The sequence below is a fragment of the Pteropus alecto genome, unplaced genomic scaffold, assembly GCF_000325575.1.
Source record: "Pteropus alecto unplaced genomic scaffold, ASM32557v1 scaffold40, whole genome shotgun sequence".
NCBI lineage: Eukaryota > Metazoa > Chordata > Mammalia > Chiroptera > Pteropodidae > Pteropus > Pteropus alecto.
Genome location: NW_006431919.1, coordinates 6,772,129 through 6,784,515, shown reverse-complemented (window position 1 = coordinate 6,784,515; position 12,387 = coordinate 6,772,129). Strand labels below are relative to the sequence as shown.

The window sequence follows — 12,387 nt, the reverse complement described above, 5'->3', positions numbered from 1 at the left end:
CCTATCTGGTTAAAGCCCAATGCTATTAAGTCTCTTTGACCCACCCATCTTCCCTAAACTGGATGTGGAGGAAATGTCTTACAATCTTGTGATAATGCAACAAGGCACAGTGGATACAAGTGAATGTTTTAATCCAAAAGCGAATTTATGATGATGTCAATGTTTTCAAGTAGATAACGCCCATTGTTTTGGTTTTGGGGGGTGGGTTGGCACCATAATATCATAATGTCTTGGGGACTCATCGTGTGCACAAGCAGTGTCCTCTAGCTGTGTGAGCCGGAGCTCAGCTCACAGCCAGTTTTCTGCCATCGTTGTCATACACAAGTTCACAGCCCTGAGTGCCGAAGGACATGCTGTTAACACCTGAAAGATGTATATAAACGATATTGGGGCACAGTGTAGCAGTATGTACTTCATCCTTATTAAAGGTGGCAGCTTGCTTTCCTAAACTTTTGAGGGCAGAAACTGTAGGTTTTCTTTTTTTGCATAGAATGTTACATTGCTTAGTACGAGGTGCTCAGTGAATATTTGGTGAAATAACGTTTGTTAAGTGACAAGAAGAGTTGAGTAAGGGTAGGCAAGCCTGGCTTTTACTTCTGCATCTGCCCCACAGCGTATCCTGTAAGGGTCCCATCTTCTAGTCCTCTTTTTGATCCTCGGTTTATTCATTTATAAGTTGTGGGGTTGCCCCAGGTAGTTTAAAGTCTCTTCATGTGTCAACAGTATCAAAATCGACATGACTTTTCAAGACTAGAGGCTGGCCTAAAAGCCAAATCTGGGCTGAATAGTTTAAAAACAGCCTAGCAGAAAAGAAATACTGTTCCAGCCCATTCATATCTTTATAATCTGCATAAGTTAGTAAAAGATAAAACCTAGCAAGAAGATTGGCAGACTGGACAAGTTTGACTTTCAAAGAGACTTCTCAATATTCTTATGTAAATGTGTGGTAAAGAGATAAAGAATGGAATTCAGGAAGAAAGTTGTCTTCGTTCATAAAAACCTTTGGGGAGATGGATCTTCACCAGAGGAGCTGGAAAACTCCTGATTCACGGTAAGTACAGTCCCCTGGAAATTTATGCCGAGGAGAAAACCAAAACTTGTTGCTTGAACTTTCTGAGTGTTATATGGCATATTAGGACAATGATGATTGAGCCAATAGAAACGAGGGGAAGTTGGGTGGGGGTGGGGAAGTGGGGGTGGAGTCGAGGTTACTGAGTAGGTAAACCTGAACTCACCTCCTCCCAGGGACACATCAGAATTACAACTCTGTTGTAGAACAACCTTTACAGAGAACCAGCTGAACACTAGCTGAACAGAATTCCTACAACTAAGAATATAAAGAAGAAGCCATGTGGAGACAGGTAGGAGGGGTGGACTCGTGGTCTGGGCATGTCCTACACCCACGTGGTGATTAATGAATGGGAGGGATAACTCCCCTGAAAGGGTTCCATGCCCCCCGACCCCAACAGCCAGCGGTCTGAGCCCAACAGTGGGCTTCCCAGTGCGGGGCACCTGTACGGGAAAGAGGAGTCCTTATAATATCTGGCCTTGAGCACCAGTGGGGAATACATCTGAGACTGATGAAGGCGTGTGGGAGACCAAGACTCTATACCGAGAGGATTTGGCACAAACTTACTGGCTCTAAGCTCCAGCATAGAGGTGGCAGTTCCAGAAATGCCTGCCTGGGCCATATAGGGAAGAACGAAATTGACTGACTTTGGGGCAAGGGCTGTAGGGGCAGGGATTGGTGGGAGTTCTCTCAGGGGACAGAAGCCTTGGGGGGTGCTATTCTTTTGTTAAGCTCTCCTCCCACTCAGCTGGCCCTGAGCGGGCAGGCACAAAAATCTGTCCCTCCTGTCCCTCTTCGTTCTCCTGGCTAATACTGTCTGCCCTGCTGTGGCGATTCCAGGAGACCCTGTCCCACCCAGCCCACTAGTCCTGCTGGAGCTTCTTCTAGCAGGTCCAGACCCTTCAGAGTAGCCTTGGAGACCCTGCAGTCTCTCCCAAATGCCCCAAGCTCTACAGGTGTAATAGCCTGATCTGGTGTTCCCTGCTGTTGCTCCCAGTCACCCTCTAGCCCCATGGGAGCATTGGCTGAGCAGGACACAGCCTCTCCCAGATGCCCTCAACGTCAGCGCAAGCAGCGACCTAAGTGTCAGTAGTTAAAAGGGTAAAAAACATGTGATACATATGTACTATGAAATATTGCTAAGCCATACAAAGAATGAAATCTTGCCGTTTATGACAACGTGGTTGGACCTAGATGCTAAGTGAAATAAGTCAGGCAGATAAAGATAAATGCCATACGTTTTCAGTTATATGTGAAATCTTAAAAAACAAAGGAACAAACAAAACTAAACAAAGACAAACTCAGAACAAACCAGTGGTTCCCTGATCGGGGCGGGGAAGGGGATCGGTGAAAAAGTGAAGGGTGAAAAATGTGAAGAGAATTAAGAAGTGGAAACTGCTGGTTATAAAAAAAGTCACGGGAACTGATTCTCATTTAAATGGGATCATGAACCTGTACTTCTGAGTTTAAGCTTTTTTCGGACAACATCAGTGAGAGGAATAGTGCACCACGGGAGGAAGCCCTGTAGGCTTCAATGAAAGCTGTGCGACTTTAGAAGCAACACTTCACTTTGCTGAGCTTCCCTCCATCTGTGAAATTATATAATAATATGGAAATGGGAATATGTGTATCTAGAGCATAGCTATATTAGCAGTTCTGCTCATTAACTTATGATTTATAAAGTAAAAACATTTGTAAATTGTAAATAATAACTAGTTGTATAAAATGTAGTGTTAGTAAAAGAGAAGCCTGGTATTAGTTTCTGACTTTTGCAGGTTTGATTGTACTGTTGTCCCTTCTGCGTTAGAGAGTACTCTGCTTACAAAGATTAGCATGTACAAGTGCTTTAGTTTGGTTTGGGTTGGTTGGAGTTTTGTGAGGCTCGAAGTGGAAGGGTGTGATCAGCTTGGAGGTGAGCAGCTTTTAGAGTTTGGCACTGGGAAGCCATTGGATGCTTTTAAGATGGGGAGCTATTTGATTGGATTATTTACAGATGCCAGAGATGACTTTATTTATTTATTTATTTAATTTGATTTTTTTAATGCCTACAGCACCTGGTCTTCCTAGGTAGTCTCCCATCCAAGTACTAACCAGGCCCAACCCTGCTTAACTTCTAAGATCAGAGGAGATCAGGCGTGTTCAGAGTAGCATGGTCATATGCGGTGATTTAAAAAACTTAGCCATCCTTAGGTGTGGATTCTACTACCCCTCCATCATGGCCTGCAGTCTCAGGTAGCTGGAGAATAGCATCGGCCGCTTGGGCTGGTCTCACTTTCATGACACCTGCCTCCAGTGGCCCCTTAGTGCTGCCAGACAGTTCTTCATTAGTCCCTAGTCCATTTGCTGTCACCCACATGCTCCCCCTGATCATGTCTAAGGGGACTCCCCTAATTTGGCGCTGGATTCCATCCCTTCATTGCTCCACAAACTTCTCTCAAATCACTTTTCCTCCTCTCAGTCATTCCCAGATCATACAAAGATGCTGTGATTTTTGGCATGTTAATAAATCTTCCTCTTTACTCTACTCTCTAACTTTCCTTTGCTTTTTTTTGTTCTTTTATCGGCTGCAAAACTCTTTGAAAGAGTTCCCTGTCTCAATTCCCTCCAAATCTTTCCTGTCTATGTAAACTGTTTTCTTAGGTATACATATGGGAAGTGAACAGTCAGGAAACTACTCTTCACCAAAACTGATTTTGTGAAGGCCATGAATGATCTCCGGGTTGCTCAGCGCTATAGATACATCTCATCCCTTGCCTTTGCAACATCGGATTCGTGATTATTGCCTCTTCATTGATGCATTTGCTTCGCTTGGCTTCCAGAATCCCATTTATTTTTCCTTTTCCAACTACTTTCTTGGTCTGCTTCTATTTGTGTGTTTGGTGCCATTTCCACCTCAACTTTTTGTGGAAGGCCCCACCCAGGGCCCAGTCCTTTGCGACAGGCATTCCCTTGAGCATCCCCTCCAGATTCTTTGGGATGCTGGTTTACAGCATCAGGCTTTAGCTTTCTTCTCAGTGCAGAGGCTGCTGGAGTCGGGGGTTCACATTCCTGGGAACACAGGACCCATAATCAGAGGATGCTGAGGCCGTCATTCACTTTGCCATGAAGCTGTCATGAGCTACCAAAAGGCTAGAGATGGGGGAACAGTGCCTTCCTGGGAGAAGGAAGTTACTGCATCTTTATACCAGAAGGGGAGTTAATGATGTGCTAAGGCAGGCTTACATATGTTTGTATGGTTTAAGAGCAAAATCCAAAGGCCTCACCTGGAATCTAGGCTCACTTACCCTTTCCAAGCCTCAGCTTCCTCCTCCACAAATGGGGTGAATGACAGTACCTGTCTAAGGGGGCCTGTGAGGACAAAATGCATATAGGTGCTTGGCACAGAGCCCGTTACACAGTAAATTCTTTAAAAACCTTGGCTAGTATTCATACATTTTTAGGTTTAGTTTTCAAAGTTCACCCACAGCTTTTTGCTCATTATAACAACCCTTTGAGGAGATATCTCAAGTGTTTTAGCACTATTTTACATACGAGGAAATGAAGGGTTGGAGGAGCTCAGTAATACGTAGAGATATCCAGCTTTGCAAGCAGCAGAAATGGAATCTGAACCCAAGTGTGGAGGAAAGACTTTTGTGATGTGAGCTGTCTGTCCCATGAGCTGGATGCAGGCCAGAATGGTGTTGCTTTCCATAAACCCCTTTAGAGATTGTCTGATGAGAATTGGGATTCATTTGGACATAAATCAAACCTTCCTCACTTTCTGCTATCTGCTGGTTCCTGGAACAGGCTCTTTGTTCTGACTGGTTAAACATTCTAAGATTAGAGTAGATGTAATGAAGTGGATTTAAATACTAAAAGTAAGGTGATTCTGAATCAGAATTTGGTTTTCTTTCTCTGTTTTAAAATAGAACAAACATATAGAAAACAAAGGACACAAGAATAGGCCCTAAGCTTGTCATAGACCAAGGAGCTATGATAATGAGGGCATGAAGCCCTATTGTTTCGAAAACAGGGACTATTTAGTAGAATCTGCAGGGGGACATTCCCCTAGTTGAAGTCAGTTACTTCACATCCCTGGATGGGCAGGACGTGCTTAGTCTCTGCTGGGACCCTCTCCTAACGCTTTTGGGACCTTTAGAGACCACTGCACATGGATCGATATACACACCATAGAAAAAAAGAGAAAGGGCTCTATTCTGGCATATTCCCAGTTCTATTTACCTTGTTACGCCAGAGAGTACAACTTCTCCCTGGCCAACAAGTGTGGTTTACACAGTGTGGCCAGGCTACAGGCGTCATTCTCCTAGAAGATTTCCCAGTTCACGTCCCTACTAAATGTTTGCCTTCAGACTTCTGCTGTTACGTGGCAATTCATTCTGGGGTGGGGCACCTGTGCCATTATCCAGACTGAATGTTGTGTTTTTACACCAGACGAATCTGCTAATAATTCTTTGACAGCACATATACAAAGTCCAGTAAATGCCTTAAATAATCTGGCCCCAGGCCTGGGCAACCTGGTAACCCACTGGTTTGGGTCCTGGGGGAGCATGATGGAAAAAAATTGTCACTAATACTTGGACTGCTTCTTTTATTTTATCTCCTTTCTTGTATGTGTCTTTCCTATCACTGTGAACCGTGTCTCCACTGTAGTCAATTGGCAACTAAGTGATCTATCTCCCTGCTACTAAAGCCCCTGGCTGACCGTTCAGGACACCTCGTGGAAGAGGGTGGTGTGAGTTTGTAAGAGCCTGTCACGAGGGGTGAAGTGTGGAGGAGAGACTGTTCTGTGACGTGACTGCTGCCTGTCCTACAAGCTGGGCCCAGGCCAGAATGGAAGTTACTTTCGCAAACTCCCCTTATAGACTGTCTAATCATAACTGATGTCCATTCTGAGATTAGTCAGTACCCTTCCTCCTTGGAAACCCCCCTTATAGACTGTCTAATCGTAACTGATGTCTATTCTGAGATTAGTCAGTACCTTGCCTCCTGCTATAGGCCAGTTCTTGGACAAGGCCATTGTCCTGACCTGGTCAAGCATGTAAAGTAATTTCCAGTACCTGGTAGCATTCATGGACTTGTCCTCATGACTATCCCCACCCTTTGCTCTATATAATTCTTTGGTGCCTGCCAAGTACAATGGGGATACATTTTGTTTTGCTCTCACCCAGGAGGAGCCTTGTATGTAAGTTTCCTTTAATAAACTCTGTTAGTTGCCAGATCAGGGTGGGCTGCTGCTTTTGTTAGTCTGTCTCTGCCCTCCACTTATGGAGGCAGATTTTCAGTTTGGGGTATTTCCCTGGGTCCGTGTATATGAACACCAAGTATGATCCAGACTCTGATTCTAGAAACATTATCCTGCCATTGATGTGTAAATGCAGTTTGAGTTATTACTTCCATAGTGTGAATGGTGAGGCTCAGTGATTCACATTCCGGCTTAATTATAGCTAATAGAGTAACTTGGCAGTATAAGTGAGGCTGGGGACTAAGCACTGTGGCCCAGGGCAGGAAGTATCCTGTACTCACCAAAGGACGAGTTGACTGTCATCTCAGAGGCCAAGGGTAAGTACACCTCTACCTTTGGAAGACTGGTCTGTGCTCTGGTGTTCTCCTCACTGAGCCTGGCTCTGGTTTCCTTCCTTTTTGCTCCTTCATATCCTGTGTGAGCATCAGGAGTCAGTTTGGACTCCCTGTGTGGGGAAGGAGCTGGGGAATAAGGGGCTGCTTTTGAGGATGGCTTTGCCTGTCTATTAGAGGTGTGGAACCCTCGGCCACCCAGAGCTAACAGAGAGTCGAAGCCATGCTCCCTCATCCTTAGCAGGGCAGGCTCATGTGATTCACCCAGTCAGGGTGATAGGAAAAGTTGCAATCTGAGAATTAAGACTTGCTTCCATTCCATCTGGTAGGGGCACACCACGCAGTCTGTTTTCTCTTTGCCTTAGGCTGACAGCATCATGCATCCCTGGTTAGCCTTCACAAGCCTCATACTACTTTGGACAGGTAAGTGCATATGTAGGCTGGGGTTTGGAGGGCATGAGCATAGAGGAATAAAACGGGTGTGTGGGTTATGGTGGAGGAAGGTGAGTGTTTTGGGGCTTGTTGGAAGGTAATGGATCAACTAGTGAGCAAAGAGCCAGGCTGAAATCTTACTCCAAAGAAATTGCTTAAATGCTATGAGTTACAAAATCTGTGGCTGGTGAGCAAGGCATGGTGCATATCAGTATGTCATATGCTGAAATTTGTGTTTAAACAAAAAAAAAGGCATGGGTAGATACTTGGGAATGCATGGACTTCTCGCCTGTATGTAAGAAATAGTAAGGTGTTATCACGGAGTGGGAGGGGATGGAGAGGAGAAATGGCATGGAAAAGAGACCAGTCTTTCGTTGTACCCTTCTGTGCAGTTGATTTTTTTTAACATGTGCAATTATTTCTTTTAAAAATAGGACATTTAAATTCAAAACATTATATGAGATAGGGAAAAATTTAGAAATAAATATATCGTAAATTTAAAAAACAACGATCGCTAGAGGTGGGATTATGGGGGAAATATTATTTTTATAATACTTCTATAACTGAGTTTTTATAATTAGTATGTATTATATCTGTAATCCAAAAATGCTGTTAGGCAAAAATAAATATTATAAGATTCCAGTGAAAAACTACTCTTAGGTAACAATGATGATTTTATTTTTAGAAGATTTCCGAAACTCACAGCCCAGTCTGAAATATAGATTAGTTAGGATTAGTACTACATAGAGAATATAGTCAATAATATTGTAATAGCTATGTGTGGTGTCAGATGGGTACTAGACTTATGGGGGTGATCCCTTTGTAAGTTATGTAAATGTCTAATCACTGTGGCGTACACCTGAAACTAGTATCATATTGAATATCAACTGTAATTGAAATTTAGAAAAATGTTTTTAAAAATGAATCAATATGATTAGTTGATGAATCTCAGAATTCACTTAAGGACCACCTTGAGTGCATTTGGCATTTCTACCACGGGAGAGAGTTTTTGGTTTTAAGTGGCATAATTTAGTACTCGATGGAATATTCTCAAGTTCTCTGGTTTCACCAGGGGAAGTAAGACTTGCTCAAGTGCTGGCTGTCATCAACTCATGACAAGGGGTACTGACTTGGAATTTTGGACTGACCCTAAAGCACTTGATAAGCCTTAGCTCCTCCTGGATATATTAGAAACCCATTTTCTAAAAATTGATTTATGAAGAGTTTATTAGACTTCTGCCTTTAAGCTGACAATACTTTAGAGAAAACTGTAGCTCCGCTTATTTTTATGAGAGAGGGCTTGTGAGGCTACTTCTTTTGTAGTAGCAGTTGTCGAAATTATAATAAAAATAAAAAATTGAAACTCTAAATGCAATAGAATTTTCAAATGGATAAGCAGATACCTGTCAAACACAGAATGAAATACACACTCATATATAATTGGAGTGTCATTTGTTCATACGTTTTGAAAAGGAATTTGAAAAAAAGAGACTGCGAATATTCTGCCCTTTATACTGATAATTTTTTCTCTTAGAGATCTATCCCATTAGGAAGCAATTCTAAGTACAGAAAAAAAGTTTAAATTATGTCATATTTACAAATATCAAGTAAACGAAATGCTAATAAAGATGTTAATAAACTATATAGAATTTTTAAATTCAAGATATAAAGTTATATGATTACAAACAAAATAAACTATATGAAAAGAAAAAAGTGAAAATAAATGTAAAATTAAAATATTGAGGCCTCGTGTCCTGTTTTCTTTTTATTTGCAGATGCTGTAGTTTCTCAAGTACAAGTAAGCGGAGTGGTGGGTCAGCCTGTCACGCTACCCTGCACCTACTCAACAGCTAGTGAAGTCACAACCATGTGCTGGGGCCGAGGGGGATGTCCTCGGTCCGTATGCTCAGATCAACTCATCTGGACTGATGGATATCGTGTCACCTTTCAGAAGAACATGCGTTATGAGCTAAATGGAATCATTCCGAAAGGGAATGTATCTTTAACCATAAAGAATGCACAACAATCCGACAGTGGCACATATTGCTGCCGTATTGAGCACTCAGGGTGGTTTAATGACAAGAAAGTCAACATATTATTGGAAATAAAGCCAGGTGAGCTTGTTTTAATTCTTCCTTCGATGTCTTCATGTGAGTGAACAGAGACTTTTACTGTTTGGTAGTAATTTTCTCTTCTTTTATTAGAGAAAGAAGAGGTTCCTACAGTCTCTTTTTTTAGTGACTGTTGGGAAATAGAATAACTTATTTATGTAGAATGAAGTGTTAAGAACAACTTTGATTCAAGACCATAGGCTGGAGGATCTTTTAAGTCAGCCAACTATTTCTTTAAGTAATGCTTCAGAAATATTAGTTTATTCATGAAAAAGCACGCAACTGCTCCATTGTGAAATGTAATGAACACTTTTATCAAGCAGAACTTATTCATCTTAATCGACAGCCCTTTTTCTGAGATGCTGTCTTAGAAAATTTATAAGAGAAATTTTCTTCACATTTTAAAACTAATATTGAGAATTTGAAACATGGAAAATAGGTAATATTATGTAAGATATGGTCAATTATATATATTATCAACTTTAACCATCAATCTTTTTGCATGTGCTTTGTGTAAGCAGATATAGTTCTGCCCCAACACTCTGCCCTGCCTTGGAATTTTTGAAGCATATCTCACCTCATATAACAGCCCTGCTTGTTAAAACATCCAAATGACCTTGTTGCAATATGAAAACATTTGCATTCCAACAAGTGTTCACTATTTGCTTTTAAGATCTCATGAAATCCAGAAATCTCATCAGTTTACATTTCATTCCTCTTAATGTGGACATCCTAATAACCTTACCATTTGATAAAAGAAATAGATTCTTGAGGATTTTCTTGTTTCTGGTGCTCCTTCTTAATGAATCTCCCTCCGCTAAGGTCTAATACTGACAGTAGAATCCAATACTACCTGAGGCCTTAATAAGCTATATCTCTATAGTTTATTATTCTTTTTTAATTAAGGGAAATTTTATTTTATGATCTCCCAATTTTTGACTTGGCTGTTTGCCACGTGAACAAGAGTAAGTTAAGGTTAAATCGGATGGAGAAAACAATTGACTCCAGGGAAAACTCATCTGGGAGGCAATTCAGCGAAGCCCAGAGAAGCTGGTGAGGTAGAACACTGTATACAGATGTAGGAGGCAGAATGTGGAGAACTGATTATGATTATCACTTTTAGCAAGTTTGTCCTCACGCTCACCCTGTCAGATTCTAGCTGACCAAGAATAAGAATTCTGGGATCAGGGGAGATTAGAGAGAACCCCATTCTGTCTGGGATTCGTCGCCCATTGGGTGAGTTAATGTACAGGGCCAGCATAAAGCCCCAGTTTCCTGCTGCTTGATTAATCCTTGCTTTCCTGTTGTTTCTAGCGCCACCTAAGACCACCAGTGTTCCAACATCACCTAGGGTGTCTACCTCTGCTCCTACAACGCCAGCAACCACACTGAACCTCACGACAGGTAAAGAGATGTGTTTCTGAGCCCAGAGGCCTTCTAATGACAGGGTGTAGGCCACTCAGGGCATTGTGTTAAGACATAACACAATGTAGGGTTAGGGTTTTTCCCTGGGTTTTAAATGTAGGCATCAGAGGATTTGAGAATCTCTGTGCCTTTTGTACCTATAACTATTCAGAATAAGAGGACTTGTAGTGTTTTTGAATCGGATTCGTTGTTAGCCAACTCACCACAGACCACTGCTGTTTGACATCTAACGACGATGCGAATCGGATTCTCAAATGGATTCGTTGTTAGCCAACCCACCCCAGACCACTGCTGTTTGATATCTCATGACGATGGTGTGGATTTGTCCCAGTTGAGCACAAGTTATGAGGAAAATAGAGGAAATGCCCGAGAACAAGGTTCAGGTTCATGAGATTCTGCCCTCACAGGAGCTCTGAGTGGAGGTCCTTTAGTCCTCTCTGAAGTTAGACCCTCCACTCAGCATAAGATTTCAGTGAAGTAAACATTTACTCCTCTGCTATGCAACAGGAATCATGCTAATTCATTTAAAGAATTGTATTACCCAACTCTTATGGCAACCCTATACATTGTCGGTGCGTTTCAATCCTGTTTTATAGCTGCGGGTTCTGGCCGTTAAAGTAGGTGCATCACCTGCTTTAAGCATTGTCAGTTTAATTTTGTTGCATATACACTGTTTACGCATAGGTAGTTCCACCACACCCTGTGCCAGGTCTTGGATTTTTTGAAGCATATCTCACATCATATCATAACATTGCTTGTTTAAAAAATAAAATTACGTTGTTGCGATATGAAAACATTAGTGTTTCAATAACTATTCACCAGATGATTTTAAGATTTTCATGAAATCCAGAAATCTGAGTTGTTTACAATGCTTTCGTCTTCACGTGGACATCCTAATGCTCATATCATTTGAAATAGGTGGATTCTTGAGGATTTTCTGGTTTCTGGTACCCCTTTCTTAATGAATCTCCTTCCACAGAGGTTGTATATTCACAATAGAACTCAGTACCTGTTGCCTTAGTAAGCTATGTCTTTATTTTATTTTTTTTAATTAAGAGAACTTTATTCTGTAAAGCTTCTTCCAAGTTTTGGACTTTGCTTGTTTCCTGCATGAAGGTGAGTAAGACAAGGTCAAGTCAGATGGAGAAAACAGTTGACTCTGGGCAAGCTATGTCTGTGAGGCAGTCCAGAGAAGCTCAAAGAGGTTGGTGACATAGAACTCCATAGACGCATGTAGGAGGCAGCATGTGGAGAAGAGATTATGGTTACAACTTTTTTGGAACTGTAAAAATTATTTCTCTTGGTTTTTTATTTTGTTCTTTAGATTTACATGTAAGCGAGATCATTTGTCTCTCTGTGTCTGACTTACTTCACTAAGCAAAATATCTTCTATGTCCATCTGTATCGTCAGAAATGGCAAGGTTTCATTTTTTCTTTTATGGCTGAGTCCAAGAACCACTTTTTTAGCAGTTTTCATAGACCGCGTTCATGCTTTAACCTTCTTTAGAGCTTTTCCTCACCTGCATCTTCCCTCATAGTTTCCTGGCTGCTTGATGGGGAAACTTTACCATAAAGAAAACACGTTCGTTAGACAATCTGATTAGGTTTTCTCCTTTATTGTTCCTTATGCTACTTTCATTAGATTTTTTACATTTCCTTTTTTCCTCTAGATTAGAATTTAAAGTGGAGAGAGGGGATTGGATTGTACCCTTAAAAGCCTCTGACTACACCTTAGCTCAGGGTCAGCAAACTATAGTCTGGGGTCAGATCAGAAAG

General features: G+C 41.6%; 1 protein-coding gene and 1 pseudogene across 5 annotated transcripts in view; one reads left to right on the top strand and one right to left on the bottom strand.

Annotated features, from left to right (window-relative positions):
- Window positions 1–3,111: 3,111 nt before the first annotated feature.
- On the bottom strand, window positions 3,112–3,230 carry LOC112475365 (annotated as a pseudogene).
- A 2,802-nt stretch (window positions 3,231–6,032) lies between these two features.
- The window catches only part of HAVCR1 (hepatitis A virus cellular receptor 1), a 34,583-nt gene continuing 28,228 nt past the window's right edge, over window positions 6,033–12,387 (top strand). The window contains exons 1-5 of one of the 5 annotated variants that reach the window (XM_015585317.2): window positions 6,033–6,251; window positions 6,521–6,628; window positions 7,009–7,066; window positions 8,851–9,189; window positions 10,501–10,590. In XM_015585317.2, the coding sequence (XP_015440803.1) occupies window positions 7,021–7,066; window positions 8,851–9,189; window positions 10,501–10,590 (475 nt within the window). In that variant the 5' untranslated portion in view covers window positions 6,033–6,251; window positions 6,521–6,628; window positions 7,009–7,020. Of the gene's footprint in view, window positions 6,252–6,513; window positions 6,629–7,008; window positions 7,067–8,850; window positions 9,190–10,500; window positions 10,591–12,387 lie in introns of all 5 variants that reach the window. The other 4 variants (XM_025043063.1, XM_015585315.2, XM_025043062.1 and 1 more) reach the window with 4 other exon arrangements.